Here is a 16,141-nt window from a genome sequence, read left to right as displayed (position 1 = left end):
GGGGTTGATGCCGCTTTTGTTGGGCAGTGTGCGAGGAAATGCCCGGCTTGGCCACATCCCAAGCACAGCCCTTTCTCCATGCGCCGAGTGCGCTCCGCCGGTTCCAATTTGGTTCGGGGCTTGGTCTTCACCGGGGTGGAAGTCTTCGCCATGGTTTTCCCGGCCAGGGCTTGCACCATTGAGGCCCGTTCCAAGCGGTTTTCCATTTCTCCAGCCAGCTGGACCCACCCTTCGACAGTGAGTGGGTCTTCCAGGAGGAGGCACTTGTCAGCCAGAGTGGGATTGAGGCCCCCTACAAACGCCAGCACACGTTGGGGCTCCGTCCAGTCTGGTACAGAGGAAGCCAGCTCCTTAAATTCCCTGGCGTACTCAACCACAGACAACTTTCCCTGCCGGTGAGCCCGGAGTTTCTTCTCCGCAGTCTCCCGTTCAAACGGTTCCACGTACATCTGGCGCAGGGCCCTCATGAAATGGTTGTAGTCGCGGGTGGCTTGGGGATGGTAACGGTACAAATCCACGAACCATTTGGCAGCTTTGCCTTCCAGGGCTTGCCCCACGAAACGCACCCGTTCGGCGTCGTCTTGGAAAGTGAACCCCATGTCCATCATGTAGGCTTGGAGGTGCACCAGGAACGTGGGGAAATCGGAGGGGTCCCCAGAAAACTTTGCCTTGAACTTATAGGTGTTCCGCATTTCCACTCCACGGAGGTGGGCAGGTAGGCGCCCTGGGCCCCAGTCCGCCGGTGCTGGGGCCGGGGCCGGGGGTCTTGCACCCCGGCCAATGCCTCTCCCTCTCCCAGCCGCCACTCTCGCTCGTTCCGCTGCCTGCGCCGCTGCTGCTGCTCGCGCGGCCGCTCGCGCTGCTTCACGCGCCGCCGCCGCTGCCGCCGCCTCGGCTCCCGCGACATCCGCCGCTGCCCGTGCCGCCGCCGCCGCTGCTGCGTCCTCGCCTCCGTCCGCGCCGTCTCCACCAGCACCGTCGCCGCCAGCGCCACCTTCGTCCTCTCGTTCCTCGCCTTCGTCTTCTCTCTCCCTCTGCGCCCTTGCGCGTGCTTCCGCCTCGGCTTCGATCTCTAGCTGAGCCCGGGCTCTGGCCAGCGCCTCAGCCGCCTCTGCCGTTGCTTGCGCGGCCGCCATGCCGTGCTCCTGCAGTGCAAACCCACCGCTCTCTCTCCGTGCACTGGTATCGTGTGCACCCCCACCGAGCACGTCCCTTAGCAGGCGTTGTGTTCGGCGTCTCTCCTCCGGATCCAGCCGACCCGAGAGGTCCTGCAGCCAGTTAGTCACCCTGTCCAGCTTGTACTGCAAGTCCTGTGTCTCACCCACAGGCTCCAGCGCGTAGCTAGGCAGTCCCAGGTGCTCCGGCCAACGTTCATCCCCAGTAGGGCGGTCGTATTTTGACAATCGCCTGCGCTGGGTGATGTGACGTTCCAAAAATTCCTCGGGTCCCGGGGTTGCCCCCGAGACAGCCCGCATCATGGCCGAGCTGTGCGGCCCCGCACCAGCGCCTTCGGCCTGGGAGAGGTCCCAATCCAGGCCCTCTCCCTGATCAGAAAAAGTATGTCCCTCGCCCTGCATTTTGCAGGTGAAAGGAGTTGTGAGATTTGACTTGATGTCAAGCGCACAGGAAACTCACAACAAAACTTATTCAAAAGAAAAATAGTTTTATTGAGTAGCACTACACGCAATGGACTGAAAAGTCAAATCTGACTAGAAGCCAGATTTGCCTCAGCTTATCAATACATTTCTCCCGCCCAAAACTTGACAGTTCCCAAGAAGGGGAGGTGAGTGAGAAAAGACATATGTGAAACCAAAACAGGATTCCAAACTCCCATCCTTGAAAGAGGTAACAAACAGCCCTTTCTGCCCATAACAAGATAAGGTTAACATAACATCACTATTCTATTTTATTGCTTACAAACTACAAGGCCGGGACTAGCAGGCGCCGGGCCCCATCTAGTAATATAACTGACATGGAGGAACTCAGGCTAATTTATGACAGAGATTCTACAATCCTGACACAGCCGGGAGTTCAGCTGCTGACAGATCCTGGTGTGAGGGGAAAACGCCTAGCTGCTCCCTGCCCCCCAGGTTCGGCTTGCTGGCCTCACCCTTCCCTCTGTGTCCTGGCTTTGGATCTGCATTTAGGTGTAATTCAGGTAGAAAACCTGACATCGGTTTAAAACCTCATTCCCTTTGCAAAGATTACACTTCCCACCATGCATTACAATGCACAGATATGGCGGAATGCCTGTGCATCCACAGCAACACAAATCCGACTACAGCCCCCCCCCTCCACCCCACAATGCATCAGCAGCTATGGCTAGCTGCAGAGCGGGAAGGACATGTGGCCTACGGATTTATGCCACTTTGTTTAAATTTAGACCAAAACTAATCTTATAAAGGCCAGTATTATCAAGGGGTATCATTCCAATACTGTTGTTGTCCCCCTCTGAGCAAAAAAGGGCAACCTGGAGCTTTCCCATTCCAGAAAGAGCACCGGTGTTTAAAGGAAGCCCTGTGGCTTTTGCTCTGCCCGAGGGCTGGGCGTGTCACGGTCACCCTGGCCTGACAGCAGGGGCTGGGGGGGGGGGGGCGGGACGGTTGCCAGATCCAAGTTAGGAAACTCCAGGATATTTGGGGTTGGGACCTGGGGAGGACAGGGACCAGCACAGTGGGATCCAGTGCCAGAGTCCACCTTCCGAAGCAGCCACTTCCTCCAAGGGAACTGAGTTGATTGATTTGTAATGCAGCCTCAAGCTAGCTACAAAACTGACACATGTCTTAAATTTGTAATCTCACAAATTGTGAGAATGAATAAACACTTAGCAGTAAAAAAAATCCTATAAATCAAATGCCTAAAACAATAATGAAACCAAAAACATACCAGGTTCAGTATAGTAAAATCATAGTCCAGTAGCACTTTTAAGACCAACAAGGATTTATTCAAGGCGTGAGCTTTCGAGTGCAAGCACTCTTCCTCAGACTAAGAACTGACCATCATAACAGTAGGAATATAAAAGCAAAAGTTAATGTTATATTAGTAAACTGTGTCACAGTAAACTGTGTCAAAGCTCACACCTTGAATAAATCTTTGTTGGTCTTAAAGGTGCTACTGAACTCTGATTTTATTGTGCTACTTCAGACCAACACGGCGACCCACTTGAATCTAGGTTCAGTATAGCTACAGCATGACAGCCTCCCAATGGCATGCTTTTGCCATAATTGGCAAGTAGCGGCACAATACTTGGCTATCTGCTTAGAAGCCTCAATGTTCCTTCCCAAAAGGAGGCTCTTAATTTCCCCTTCCTGGGAGTCACGGGAATCCGGAGCAAGAGGGGGGCAATGATCTTATTGCAAACTCCCACATAAAGTCAGCATCTGAAAAGGAAGTGTCCAAGAGACTCCAATTCCCCACCTCCACAAATACTGATCTCTGCAGTCTGGAGAGGAGTTCTAATTCAGGGAATCCCCAGGTCCCAGCTGGAGGATGGCATCATTACTTAGTCCCCTTGGCTCCCCCCCCCCCAATTCTGCTACTTAAGCTCCTGTCTCCCACCACCTTCAAATCCCAGCTGCTGTTTATTGTAGGGAAGCATGACAACAATTACATTCAAACAGCAAGACAAATTTGACCCTGTAGCTAAATATCAGCTATTAAAACGGATCTCCAGGTGACTGAGATAAGTTCCCTGGAGAAAACAGTTGCTTTGGCAGGGGGGTTTTATGGCATTATACCCCACTGCAGTCCCTCCCCACTCCCTGCAGGATCCACCTTCCCAAATCTCCAAGTATTTCCCAGGGCAGAACTGCAAACGGGAGGAAAACTGCATCTTCTCCATATCATTCACTTCTATAGTGAACAGGTAAATGTTCTCACCGAGGGGCCTGATCCTCTCAAAGTGCTGAGTATCTGGTACTGCACAGTGTAATTGTTGCATTAGAGCCAATGGGATTCACTAATAGGACACACACCTGCGCACACACCCACACAGAATATGACACTGTTCAGACTCAAGAAGCCATGGGCATCAAGATGGTCACTGGGTTTGCATGGCTCCATGAGGGTAATATTGGAATGCCAGCTTCCAGGTGGGACCGGGGGAATCTCCAGACTAAAGAGATTAGCTCCCCAGAGAAAATGGCTGCTTGGGAGGGTGGACTCTGTAGCATTATCTAACACTGAGCCCCCCACCCCACCCCACATCCCGCCCACTCCCGGCTCCACCCCAAAGCCTCCAGGTGTTTCCCAACCCAGAGCTGGCAACCCTAGGGGAATGCATCCATCAACATCTGTCAGCCATGATGACTAATCGAAACCTCCATGTTCACAAACAGTATATCTCTGAATATCAATTGCTGAGGGGGGCAACAACAGGAGGAGACTGTAAGTGGTTTGCCTCTGTTATTCGGTTGATGAGTGTGCAAAACACAATGCTGGACTTGATCACAGGTGTAGTTGCAATAGCACAGGTGTGGCCAGAGTGTGGCTCTCCTGAAGTCCATGGACTACAATCCCCATGACCCACCCCCCAGCCGGCTGAATACTTGTCAGGGATATTTTGGGCCAGCCTTTCTCAACGTTTTTACACATGAGAAACCCCTGAAACCTTCTTCAGGCTTTGAGAAACCCCAGAAGTGGCACAATTGTGCAGAATATGGTGGGGAAGCAGAGCTGTGGACACGCCCACCTGAGACCTCTCCCCTCCAGGCTCATCACTGGCCATTTTTGGGGGGGGGGTCAACATGTCACTCAATAAATGTTTAACACATTTTTAAAATATATTAAAAATTAACTCCAAATTGTTCAGGAAGCCCTGCCAGGGCCATCATGATAGCCTGCCTTATGCTGATCCTGCCTTGAGCAGGGGGTTGACCTAGAGGGCCTGGGTGGCCCCTTCCCTCTCTCTGGTTCCATCTGTGTCGCAGCCTCACTTGGAATACCGCTGGGGCCCTGGGTCCTGAATCTCAAAAAGGACACTGCAGAGCTGGAAAAAGACAGAGGAGGGCAACCAAGAGGGTGAGGGGGTCGGAGCCCCTTCCCTAGAAGGAAAGGCCGAAAAGTAGGGGGGGGGAAGGGATATAGAGGCTTGTAAAATTACACACAGGTAGAGAGAGCTGACAAATAGACATTTTTCTGCCTTTCCCAAATGGGTAGAACTTGAGAGTATCTATAATGGAACTGATGACTGGTAGATTCAGGACAGGCAAAATGAAATTCTTCTTGGCGTAACGTGGAATTTGCTGGCATAGATGGCTTTAAAAGGGGATTTGACAGATATTGTGGAGGAAAGGTCTACCAGTGGTTTCTAGTCAGGGTGCCTAAAGAGGAACCTCCACATTCAGAGGCAGTCAGCCTCTGAATCCCAGAGCCGGGAAGCGACTTCAGGGGACAGCCTCAGCCTCTCTGCCCTGTTCTTGGGCACCCGAGGAACTGTTTGGCCACCGTGGCAGCTGGGATGCTGGGCTAGAAGGACCACTGGCCCTGTGCACCTGGGAAGCACCGATTTCCCTCTGTGTCATGTGCAGATCAACACCCAGTTACTTATGTGTCTTGACTTTGGCTAGCCCTCCTGGCAATTTACCCCCACCCCACCCTCTCTAAAATGGTTGAGGAAATTCTCTTTCACAGTATCTGAAGAAGTCTGCATGCACACGGGAGCTTTGTTGGTCTTAAACGTGCCCCTGAACTCGAACTTGGTTCAGCTGACAAAAGACACCTTCATGTGTTCTGTCTGGGCAGTCTCTCCACGCCTTTAGCTGACCTCGCATGTTTGCCCACCTACCATAGAGCTTGGAGTTCCTTGCCAGTGCCCTCCCAAGCTCCTCTTTGCACACACGTCCCAAATGGAGCATCTTCTTGTTCCATTCCAAGGTCGAACTCGGCACTTGCCCACCTGTCTGCAAGCCAAGACAACGTCCTCTTTCCCCAAAAGGCTTCTGCATCTTTGCTGATGCTAACAAGCAGGTGGGAGGCTGTTCCCGGCAGCCGCTGCTCTCTCCCCCGGGTTTCATCTCACGCCTTCGCTGGACTTTATCACTATAATCTGGTGTTGCAAGCGCCATGCTGTGCCTTCGGCTGCTGATGCATGCAACGCATGCGCACAGAGAAGCACCAGCCCCCTGGACATCTGCTATCGTAAATATAGTCTCCGCGTTGCTGAATAATCCATTAACAGGGGCGTCAGTGATACTGGGAGAATAATTATCAGTGACTGGGAGGTGATCTATTATGCTCTGAAGAACAAGAAGAAAATGAGCCTGTGCAATGAGAGAAATATCAAAAAGATGGGGGAAAGACTGTTTCCCTGCATTTGTTTCCAAAGTAATCCATTTTCAAAGCTAGAATCAGTTGCTAAGCCCTCCCTCCCCTCCCCAGATAGTACTACTGCAAGGTAACAGGGGCTGCACGTTTTAATGTTTACCTTAAGGGGGAAGGGGATTGAAAGAAAATGAAGAAAATGATTAGACCTTTCTCCCTGTGACACTATATTTCTACATGTAAGGAGCTGTTTTTATATCTGAGATGACGAAGGATCCAAATAAGCACAACCTGAACTTTAGTGGTAAGGCTCGGATTTACCTCTTGTTCCCACTGAATCTATCTACAGACTTGGTTTCTGGACAAAACCCACCATTCAGGAAAAGCAGATCCACAAAATTAGGCGGTACACCAGCGTAACAGACTCTAATCTGGAAAGCCGGGTTGGATTCTCCGCTCCTTCTCCTCTTCCTCCTGCAGTCAGCTGGGGGACCTTGGGCTAGCCACACTTTTCGCAGAGCAGTTCTCTTAGAACTCTCTCAGCCTCACCTGCCTCCCAGGACGCCTGTTGTGGGGCGAGGGAGAGAAAGGTGCTTGTAAGTCATTCTGGGGCTCCTTTGAGTAGTGAAAAGCGGGGTATAAAAAAACCTGCTCTTCTTCTTCTTCGGCGACTTTTGTGACATACCTCAGCTCGTGATCTCTTTTGATAAACAGGTGTTCTTGTGCCAGTCCCACAGACTGACTCCTGATACTTCTTTGGAGGAACTGCTTATTTATTTATTTATTTATTCATTCATTCATTCATTCATTTATTTATTTATCTATCAAACTTTTATACCGCTGTTCCCTTATGCTCATGGCGGTTTACAAGATAAAAATTGCAATAAAACGCATAGTTAAAACCATTAAAACTAATCCACACTATCAACGTTATCAATGTTAGGCAACAGGTGAGCACTAACTAACCCCACTACCCCCCCCCCCCCAAGTTAGCCGAGGGACATCAGGTTGCTAATATGGGAGTGAGGCAATCAGATCACTCAGATGAAACCAGGGAGCCCAGATCTAATGTCGGGACCGCCCGTCCTGGCCTCAACCGTATGCCTGGCGGAGGAGCTCCGTCTTGCAGGCCCTGCGGAAAGCTGTTAACTCTGACAGGGCCCTTAGCTCTTCCGGGAGCTCATTCCACCAGGTTGGGGCCAGGGCCAAAAAAGCCCTGGCCCGGGTTGAGGCCAGGTGAACATCCCGAGGGCCCGGAACCACCAGTAGGTTTGCACCCGCAGAGCAAAGGTCCCTGTGGGGGGCATAAGCAACCAAGCGGTCCTGTAGGTAGGCAGGACCCAGGCTGCGTGTAGCCTTAAAGGTTAAAACCAAAACCTTGAACTTGATCAGTAAATAAATTGGCAACCAGTGTAAATGTTGGAGTACCGGCTGAATGTGGGCCCTCCAAGGTGTTCTAGTGAGGACCCTAGCAGCCGCATTCTGCACCAACTGCAACTTCCGGGTCAGGCCCGCGTAGAGCGAGTTACAGTAGTCTAGTCTGGAGGTGACTGTTGCATGGATCACTGTGGCTAAGTGATCTGAGGACAGGTAAGGCGCTAGTAGTCTGGCTTGGCAAAGATGGGAAAACGCCGTCGGGGCTACTTTTGTGACCTGAGCCTCCATGGAAAGGGAAGCATCAAAGGTCACCCCCAAATTCCTGGCTATTGGTGCAGGTGTCCAGGCATGGGAGGGATGCTTCCTGATCCGGCCCTCTTCTGCCCAGCCACAGGACCTCCATCTTGGAGGGGTTGAGTTTCAGGCAACTCTGCCTGAGCCATCCAGCTACCGCTTCCAAACTGCTGGCAAATGTATTTGGGGGGGGGAGTCCGGCCGGCCGGCCATTAGGAAGTAGAGCTGGGCGTCATCCGCATATTGGTGGCATCCCAGCCCATAGCCCCGGACCAGCTGAGCTAGAGGGCGCATATAGATGTTGAAAAGTGGGGGGGAGAGTATCGCAGAGTTACGATAACTCATCCCCCACTGCAACCCTCTGCATCCGGTTCCGGAGAAAGGAGAGCAGCCATTGTAGCGCAGTCCCTCTTATTCCAGTTCTGGCGAGGCAGTGTGCCAATATCTCGTGGTCGACCACATCAAATGCGGCTGACAGATCTAAGAGCACAAGTATGGCGGAACCACCTCAGTCCCGCTACGGTGTCTTCAGAGAAGCTTGTTCCACTCCTCCTCCTCCCCACCCATCTTTTCATGGTGACCACAGGAAGCTACTGATGAACTTCAGCTTCTGCAGTTTTCCTCATCAGCCAGTGTGGTTCAGTGCCAACAAAGCTGGTGGACTTCAGAGCTGTCAGCTGCTGCTGACCCTCTGTGCCAGGGTGGCCAAACGGTGGCTCTCCAGATGTCCATGGACTGCAACTCCCATGAGCCCCTGCCAGCATGTGCTATCTTGGCAGCTTAATCCTCACTTGCAAATGTCAACTGTGGTGACCAGTTATCTGGGGAAGGGTGAATTCTGCGGCACTGTACTTTACAGAGGTCCATCCTCACGTAGGGCTGCCAGCCTCCAGGTGGCAGCTGGAGAGCTCTCGGGAGCACACCTGATCTCCACATGACAGACATCAGTCCCCGTGGAACGGTGCTGAGGTCCTTCCCTTCTCCAAACTCTGCCCCGCACAGCTCCATCCCACTAGAATCCCTGTCCTCCCCAGGCTCCATCACCAAATCTCCAGGAGTCCCCCACAATCCTAGCCCCACAGCAAGCCAAAGGCCAAGGAGAAAGAGGGGGGAGGAAGGCGGAAGGAAGAAGCCGTAGAGGCCTAGGATGACATCAGGCCTTGCACGGAACAGGCTGAGAGCCAAGAGAAGGCCAGCAGGGAGAAGCCTGAGAGAGGGAAGGCAGACAGAAAGATCCAGGAGGACAGCTGAAGCTCACCTATTGATTCCAAACACCCAGCCAAATCTTTGGCTGCGCCTGCAGGCCTCTACTAAAGATTGCAAAGCACTTTGCAAATCAAACTGGCTTTTTCAAATATGCAGTCGTGGCCTGTAGCTGAAGCCTGCAGGACACATAAAACAGAAATTCTGCCCAAGCTCCTCTGGTCCTGGTTTGTAAACCTCTTACCTGGTCGCCTATGGTGAGCAAGACTCACTGGGAGGGGGGGGGCAATCAGGCAGACCACCTTCTTGTAAATGGTAGGAGAGATGGTTCTTGGTTAGCATGTGCCTTAATGCTGGCCAAGATACCCAAGGAGAGATGAGGGACACTAACTTTCTGTGGCCTTGGGGCTTATTTTTGATTAGGCCAGTTTAGGATTGCTCCCTTGCTCCATTTTCAATCCAGTTCAAGTCTATAAGGAAGAGGTCAAACCAGTCTGCTCTGCCTTCAAATCCCTTCTCTCTCGATTGTGTGTCTGAAAAGCAAAATATCAGGCTATTGGGTCAGCCATGACTTGCAGCTGGGACCAGCTCCCAACCTTAGTTGTAACGGACTTACACTACCCAAGTTACGTCCTGCCTTTTTATTCGGGGGGGGGGGGGGGGATTGTATACCTCAAAACCAGTCAGAACCAGATATAACACAAAGCAAACACCCCCCCCCCCAAGATCTCCACATCGGTGCGTTTGGAGCATAGGTTTCTTTAGCGACACATAAACCCAGGAGCACGTGGTCACAGCACGACTGGCAGTGGCCCTCTTTTTAAGAGTATCGCTTCGTAAAGTAACCAGCAACAGGATGGCAAACACGGTCAGGGTGAGGCAAACCTCAGCATTTCTCAGCCAGTCTTCTGGGCCGTCTAATGTCAGCAGACAACAGGGAACTCCTGAAGAATTACAAGCTTTTTCTGTGGCTGACTGCAGAGATGCCAGCCTCCAGGTGGGACCTGGGGATCTCTCTGTACTACAGCTCACCTGCTGACTACGGTTCCCCCAGAGAACATGGCTGATTTGGAGGGAGCACCCTATGGCACTGTACCCCACAGAGGTCCTCCCCAGACTCCATTCCTCAAATCCCCAGGGGTTACCTGGATCTGCTCAAGGGATAAATCCTTAATTAGCTTGTGTTTCTCACCTGTGAAACTTCACGCAACTGAATACAATTTCCCACGCCCTTTGCACCAGTCGAGGGGGCTTTTTTGCGCAGGTTATAAGGCCGTACAAAATGGCTCACAAACTTACTTGGGTAGAGGCTTGGGACTTATGGTCAATATATAGAATCTTGTAAGTAGGATCCCGTCATGCCATTTCTGCTAGGCCTCATTTCTTTCTGGTGGTCGCAGACTTCATAATATCCCTTGTTGTCGATTGTCCTGACTCCCTATATTCAACCTGCCTTGAGTCCCTGTAAGCAAGGTGGTCTATAAATAAGACATTTGACGATCCAAAGGGGCCCTTGGAATGCGCCACTTGTTTCTCCTAATCTCCTTTCTTTGGACATTCTGAATTGAGCCAAGCTCTAGCTGACCAACAGATCTCCTCTCTCTGCCTTCTCCTGGGAGAGATTCAAGTGGGTCTCCGTGTTGGTCTGAAGTAGCACAACAAAAATAGACCCCAATAGCACCGTTAAGACCAACAAAGATTTATTCAAGGTATGAGCTTTTGAGTGCAAGCACTCTGTACATGCCCTCGAAAGCTCCAGCCTTGAGTAAATCTTGGTTGGTTTTAACGGTGCTATTGGAGTCTATTTTTGTTGCCTTCTCTTGGGTCAACCTTGGTAACACTAAGAGGTTTGGGGGGGAGATGAGAATACTCAATGTCACCACAATCCTTTGGGACATTTTTGAAGGTATCTCAGAATGATTCCAAACGGATCATCCGGCATCTGTATGAAACAGCCTCAGACTCTTCCAGATATAACCCAGGGGGAGGTTTTTGGATTTCCACTGTCCCAATTCCCTGCAGCAGTTGCTTTCCCTAATCCCTAAAATGATAGGATTGCACTCTGTTCCCTGATGGTCCAAGCGGCCTGCCTCTAGAATCCAACGGCTACGAAGGACATCTGCCTGACCTGATCCAGAAGGGAGCCAATGGTGGCCATTTTGGATCCTTCCAGACATAACTGCCTTGGAAACCGTTCTCCGGCAGGCAGCAGCAAGGAGGAGAGGGCAGAGCCGGCACAAGGAAAGCACAAGGAAATGCTGTCTCTCAGCGGCACCTGGTCAGCGATCCCAGCAAAGGGCCATTCCCAAACGGTCAGAATTACAGGAAAACATAAGCCTATTACAAGCAAGCTCCCTGTGTCCTCAGAGGCTGTGTCTCTCGCCCGCCCGTCTGTGCAGACCATCTTTTACGATCCTCTGCTCTTTGCAGGGCTGGCTGGAAATGGAGCTGAAGGTCACAGGGAAGGGGCTTCCTTGTCAGGAAATGGGAGCCCTCCGTAATGTACACCTCCCTTGCTGCAGGGCCCAGCTTGCCCTTTGCCCTCTTGGCTCCCAGCATTGCACCGCCCGACAGATGCTAAAGGCACAGTTCCCTGGCCCAGCTGATAGCCACCTTCAGGTGCTGGTCAGCAGGTGACCTGAGCAGCTAGGCATCCCTCCCCCGCCAGGCCAAGGGCATGCCAGTTTCCTGGGCCCGTGGGGTCCTGGCTGGCCTTTGCCCTTGCCCAAGGCTCAGCAAGAGGGAAGACGCTGGATCTTGGGGGAATTGCAGCTCTTCAAGAGCATCTTGGAGGCAAGCGTGCTTTGCCTCCCTAATCCTTCCTCAACATTCGCATGCAATTGGCAGAACGCTATGGGGCTCTTCCTGGCCCCCCCCCCGCCCATACCCCCCCCCCGTAGCAAATTTAACCTAAGGGGATTCTGTTGCCCATTCAGAAACGGCCTCTTTCTCAAGGGTGAGGGGCCTGCCCTTTGTCTGGCAGCTGCAGAGCACCCAAGCAAGGAACTCCTCAAAATAGGATGCGTTTTCTCACCCCATACACAACCACCCGCTGCCCCTCCACTTCTCTCCCCTTTCGAGATTACATAACGGGCAGGCAGCTTTGTCTGGTTTCTGCAGGGTCCGTGGCCATTCCAGGCATCAAACGCTAGCCCCAGCCTCTCCCCTGGAGTCCCCCCTCCCCTCCCCTCCCCTCCCCAGCAGCTTCTAGCCTCCGGCATCTGAACGGCCTCCCTGCATGTCCCCCTCCTGCTTCTCTGCCCCTCGGCACAGGAATGAAAGGACGGAGGATTAAAAATCGTGGCCTCTCCTGGGTGAGGTGGGCAGCAGCCCCCTTCTCCAGACAGGGGGCTTCTTTTGTATAGGACCAGCAGGGCTTGTTCCCTGCATTTCACAAACAGACCCCTCACTTCTGTCTCCCCCTCCCCAAAATGTCAAGCCAGATCCAGACACCAATTACCTTCAACCCAACCTCCCCCGCCCCCCATCTGAAGTTAGTACTTTTAGACCTGTGCGTGTTTGTGTAACATACATGTGTGCATGCACACAGACCCCGGGATGCTCGGGGGGGGGGGGGAGGGGCGGAGGGAACGGCTCTCTCCCTGAGGATGGCGGCAGGGAAGGCAAGGGCACCTGTCAATCACCCCGGCCCTGGCCTCTGCAGAGCAAAGCTGAGCACCACCCTGCAATGTGCCCGTGTGTGTGGCAGGGGCGGGGGCTTTCGCCTTCCAAATCGGGGGGGGGGGCTAGAGCAGCCCCCTCCTCTCCTGGCAGCCACTGCATTTGCGGGCAGGGGGAGGGGGCTAATGCGCATATCGCGGCATCACCGAGGAGCCGCATTCCCGGGCGGCCAAGACGGGGAAACAGCCCGGTGATGGCGGGCGGGCGGGCGGGCGGGATGGATGGCCGGCCGGGGCCCCTGCGCTGGGCGGCGGCGGCGGCGGCGGCCTTACCTGCCGACGAAGTTCTCGAGGACGGAGCTCTTGCCGGCGCTCTGGCCGCCCACCACGGCGATCTGGGGCAGGTCGAGATTGGCGTTCTGGCCGATGGCGGAGAAGGCATCCTGCAGCCGGTTGACCAGCGGGATGAGGTCCTCCATGCCGCGGTTCCCCATGGCGGCGGGCGGGCGGCGCCTTCTGCGATCAGGGGGTCTCCGGCTGCGCTGCGCCCCCCCGGGGCTTCATCCGACGAGCAGCGGCAGCGGCAGCAGCGGCAGCAGCCGGACGCCTCCCGTCCAGCCCAGCCCAGCCCAGCCCAGCGCAGCCCAGCCGCGTGTCCGGGGCGCCCCTCCCGCCGCCGAAGCAGCCTCTCTGCAGCAGCCCCGCCGACTGCCCACCTCCGGCGCCTGCGAGAGCTCCGCGGGCCACCTGGCTGCTGCGGCTGCGGCTGCTCCTAGCGGTCGTCCCACCGCCCTTGCCCGCAACAGCCACTGGGGGGAGGCCGAGAGCCGCCGAGGAGCGCAAGGAGCTTCATGGGAGTTGTAGTATTCATCTTGTGGCGGGGATGCCGGCTGCCAGGAGGGGCCTGGGGACCCCTTGGAATTCCAGCCCATCTCCAGACTACAGAGCTCAGTTCCCCTGGAGGAAAGGGTTGCTTGGGAGGGGGACTGAGGGATGCCAGCCTCCAAGTGGGGCCTGGAGATCCCCTGGAATTCCAGCCCATCTCCAGACTACAGAGCTCAGTTCCCCTGGAGGAAAGGGCTGCTTGGGAGGGGGACTGAGGGATGCCAGCCTCCAGGTGGGGCCTGGGGATCCCCTGGAATTCCAGCCCATCTCCAGACTACAGAGCTCAGTTCCCCTGGAGGAAAGGGCTGCTTGGGAGAGGGACTGAGGGATGCCAGCCTCCAGGTGGGGCCTGGGGATCCCCTGGAATTCCAGCCCATCTCCAGACTACAGAGCTCAGTTCCCCTGGAGGAAAGGGCTGCTTGGGAGGGGGACGGAGGGATGCCAGCCTCCAGGTGGGGCCTGGGGATCCCCTGTAATTCCAGCCCATCTCCAGACTACAGAGCTCAGTTCCCCTGGAGGAAAGGGCTGCTTGGGAGGGGGACTGAGGGATGCCAGCCTCCAGGTGGGGCCTGGGGATCCCCTGGAATTCCAGCCCATCTCCAGACTACAGAGCTCAGTTCCCCTGGAGGAAAGGGCTGCTTGGGAGGGGGACGGAGGGATGCCAGCCTCCAGGTGGGGCCTGGGGATCCCCTGGAATTCCAGCCCATCTCCACACTACAGAGCTCAGTTCCCCTGGAGGAAAGGGCTGCTTGGGAGGGGGACTGAGGGATGCCAGCCTCCAGGTGGGGCCTGGGGATCCCCTGGAATTCCAGCCCATCTCCACACTACAGAGCTCAGTTCCCCTGGAGGAAAGGGCTGCTTGGGAGGGGGACTGAGGGATGCCAGCCTCCAGGTAGGGCCTGGGGATCCCCTGGAATTCCAGCCCATCTCCAGACTACAGAGCTCAGTTCCCCTGGAAGAAAGGGCTGCTTGGGAGGGGGACTGAGGGATGCCAGCCTCCAGGTGGGACCTGGGGATCCCCTGGAATTCCAGCCCATCTCCAGACTACAGAGCTCAGTTCCCCTGGAGGAAAGGGCTGCTTGGGAGGGGGACGGAGGGATGCCAGCCTCCAGGTGGGGCCTGGGGATCCCCTGGAATTCCAGCCCATCTCCAGACTACAGAGCTCAGTTCCCCTGGAGGAAAGGGCTGCTTGAGAGGGGGCAGAGGGATGCCAATCTCCAGGTGGGGCCTGGGGACCCCCTGGAATTCCAGCCCATCTCCAGACTACAGAGCTCAGTTCCCCTGGAGGAAAGGGCAGCTTGGGAGGGGGACTGAGGGATGCCAGCCTCCAGGTGGGGCCTGGGGATCCCCTGTAATTCCAGCCCATCTCCAGACTACAGAGCTCAGTTCCCCTGGAGGAAAGGGCTGCTTGGGAGGGGGACGGAGGGATGCCAGCCGCCAGGTGGGGCCTGGGGATACCCTGGAATTCCAGCTCCTCTCCAGACTACACTCAGTTCCCCTGGAGGAAAGGGCTGCTTGGGAGGGGGACTGAGGGATGCCAGCCTCCAGGTGGGGCCTGGGGATCCCTTGGTATTCCAACTCCTCTCCAGACTACAGAGCTCAGTTCCCCTGGAGGAAAGGGCAGCTTGGGAGGGGGACTGAGGGATGCCAGCCTCCAGGTGGGGCCTGGGGATCCCCTGGAATTCCAGCCCATCTCCAGACTAGAGCTCAGTTACCCTGGAGGAAAGGGCTGCATTGGAGGGGGCAGAGGGATGCCAGCCTCCAGGTGGGGCCTGGAGATCCCCTGGAATTCCAGCCCATCTCCAGACTGCAGAGCTCAGTTACCCTGGAGGAAAGGGCTGCTTGGGAGGGGGACGGAGGGATGCCAATCTCCAGGTGGGACCTGGGGATCCCTTGGAATTCCAGCTCATCTCCAGACTACAGAGCTCAGTTCCCCTGGAGGAAAGGGCTGCTTGGGAGGGGGATGGAGGGATGCCAGCCTCCAGGTGGGGCCTGGGGATCCCCTGGAATTCCAGCCCATCTCCAGACTGCAGAGCTCAGTTCCCCTGGTGGAAAGAGCTGCTTGGGAGGGGGACGGAGGGATGCCAGCCTCCAGGTGGGGCCTGGGGATCCCTTGGAATTCCAGCTCATCTCCAGACTACAGAGCTCAGTTCCCCTGGAGGAAAGGGCTGCTTGGGAGGGGGGCGGAGGGATGCCAGCCTCCAGGTGGGGCCTGGGGATCCCCTGGAATTCCAGCCCATCTCCAGACTGCAGAGCTCAGTTCCCCTGGTGGAAAGGGCTGCTTGGGAGGGGGACGGAGGGATGCCAGCCTCCAGGTGGGGCCTGGGGATCCCCTGGAATTCCAGCCCATCTCCAGACTAGAGCTCAGTTCCCCTGGAGGAAAGGGCTGCTTGAGAGGGGGACGGAGGGATGCCAGCCTCCAGGTGGGGCCTGGGGATGCCCTGGAATTCCAGCTCCTCTCCAGACTACAGAGCTCAGTTCCCCTGGAGGAAAGGGCTGCT

At 55.2% G+C, this 16,141-nt stretch overlaps 1 protein-coding gene across 16 annotated transcripts in view; it reads right to left on the bottom strand.

Annotated features, from left to right (window-relative positions):
* Window positions 1-13,539, bottom strand: part of DNM1 (dynamin 1) — a 200,286-nt gene extending 186,747 nt beyond the window's left edge. For 8 of the 16 annotated variants that reach the window (XR_013226072.1, XR_013226075.1, XR_013226073.1 and 5 more), the window contains exon 1: window positions 13,089-13,539. Coding sequence is in view for 9 of the 16 variants with exons in the window: in XM_077307111.1 (XP_077163226.1) it covers window positions 13,089-13,249 (161 nt within the window). In the remaining 7 variants the exon portion in view is untranslated. The remainder of the gene's footprint in view (window positions 1-13,088) is intronic. The other 8 variants (XR_013226070.1, XR_013226071.1, XM_077307109.1 and 5 more) reach the window with 2 other exon arrangements.
* Window positions 13,540-16,141: the final 2,602 nt, after the last annotated feature.

The sequence above is a fragment of the Paroedura picta genome, chromosome 12 (genome assembly GCF_049243985.1).
Source record: "Paroedura picta isolate Pp20150507F chromosome 12, Ppicta_v3.0, whole genome shotgun sequence".
Classification (NCBI taxonomy): domain Eukaryota; kingdom Metazoa; phylum Chordata; class Lepidosauria; order Squamata; family Gekkonidae; genus Paroedura; species Paroedura picta.
Note: the sequence above shows the minus strand (reverse complement) of the source record. Positions and strands in the feature narration are given on the sequence as shown.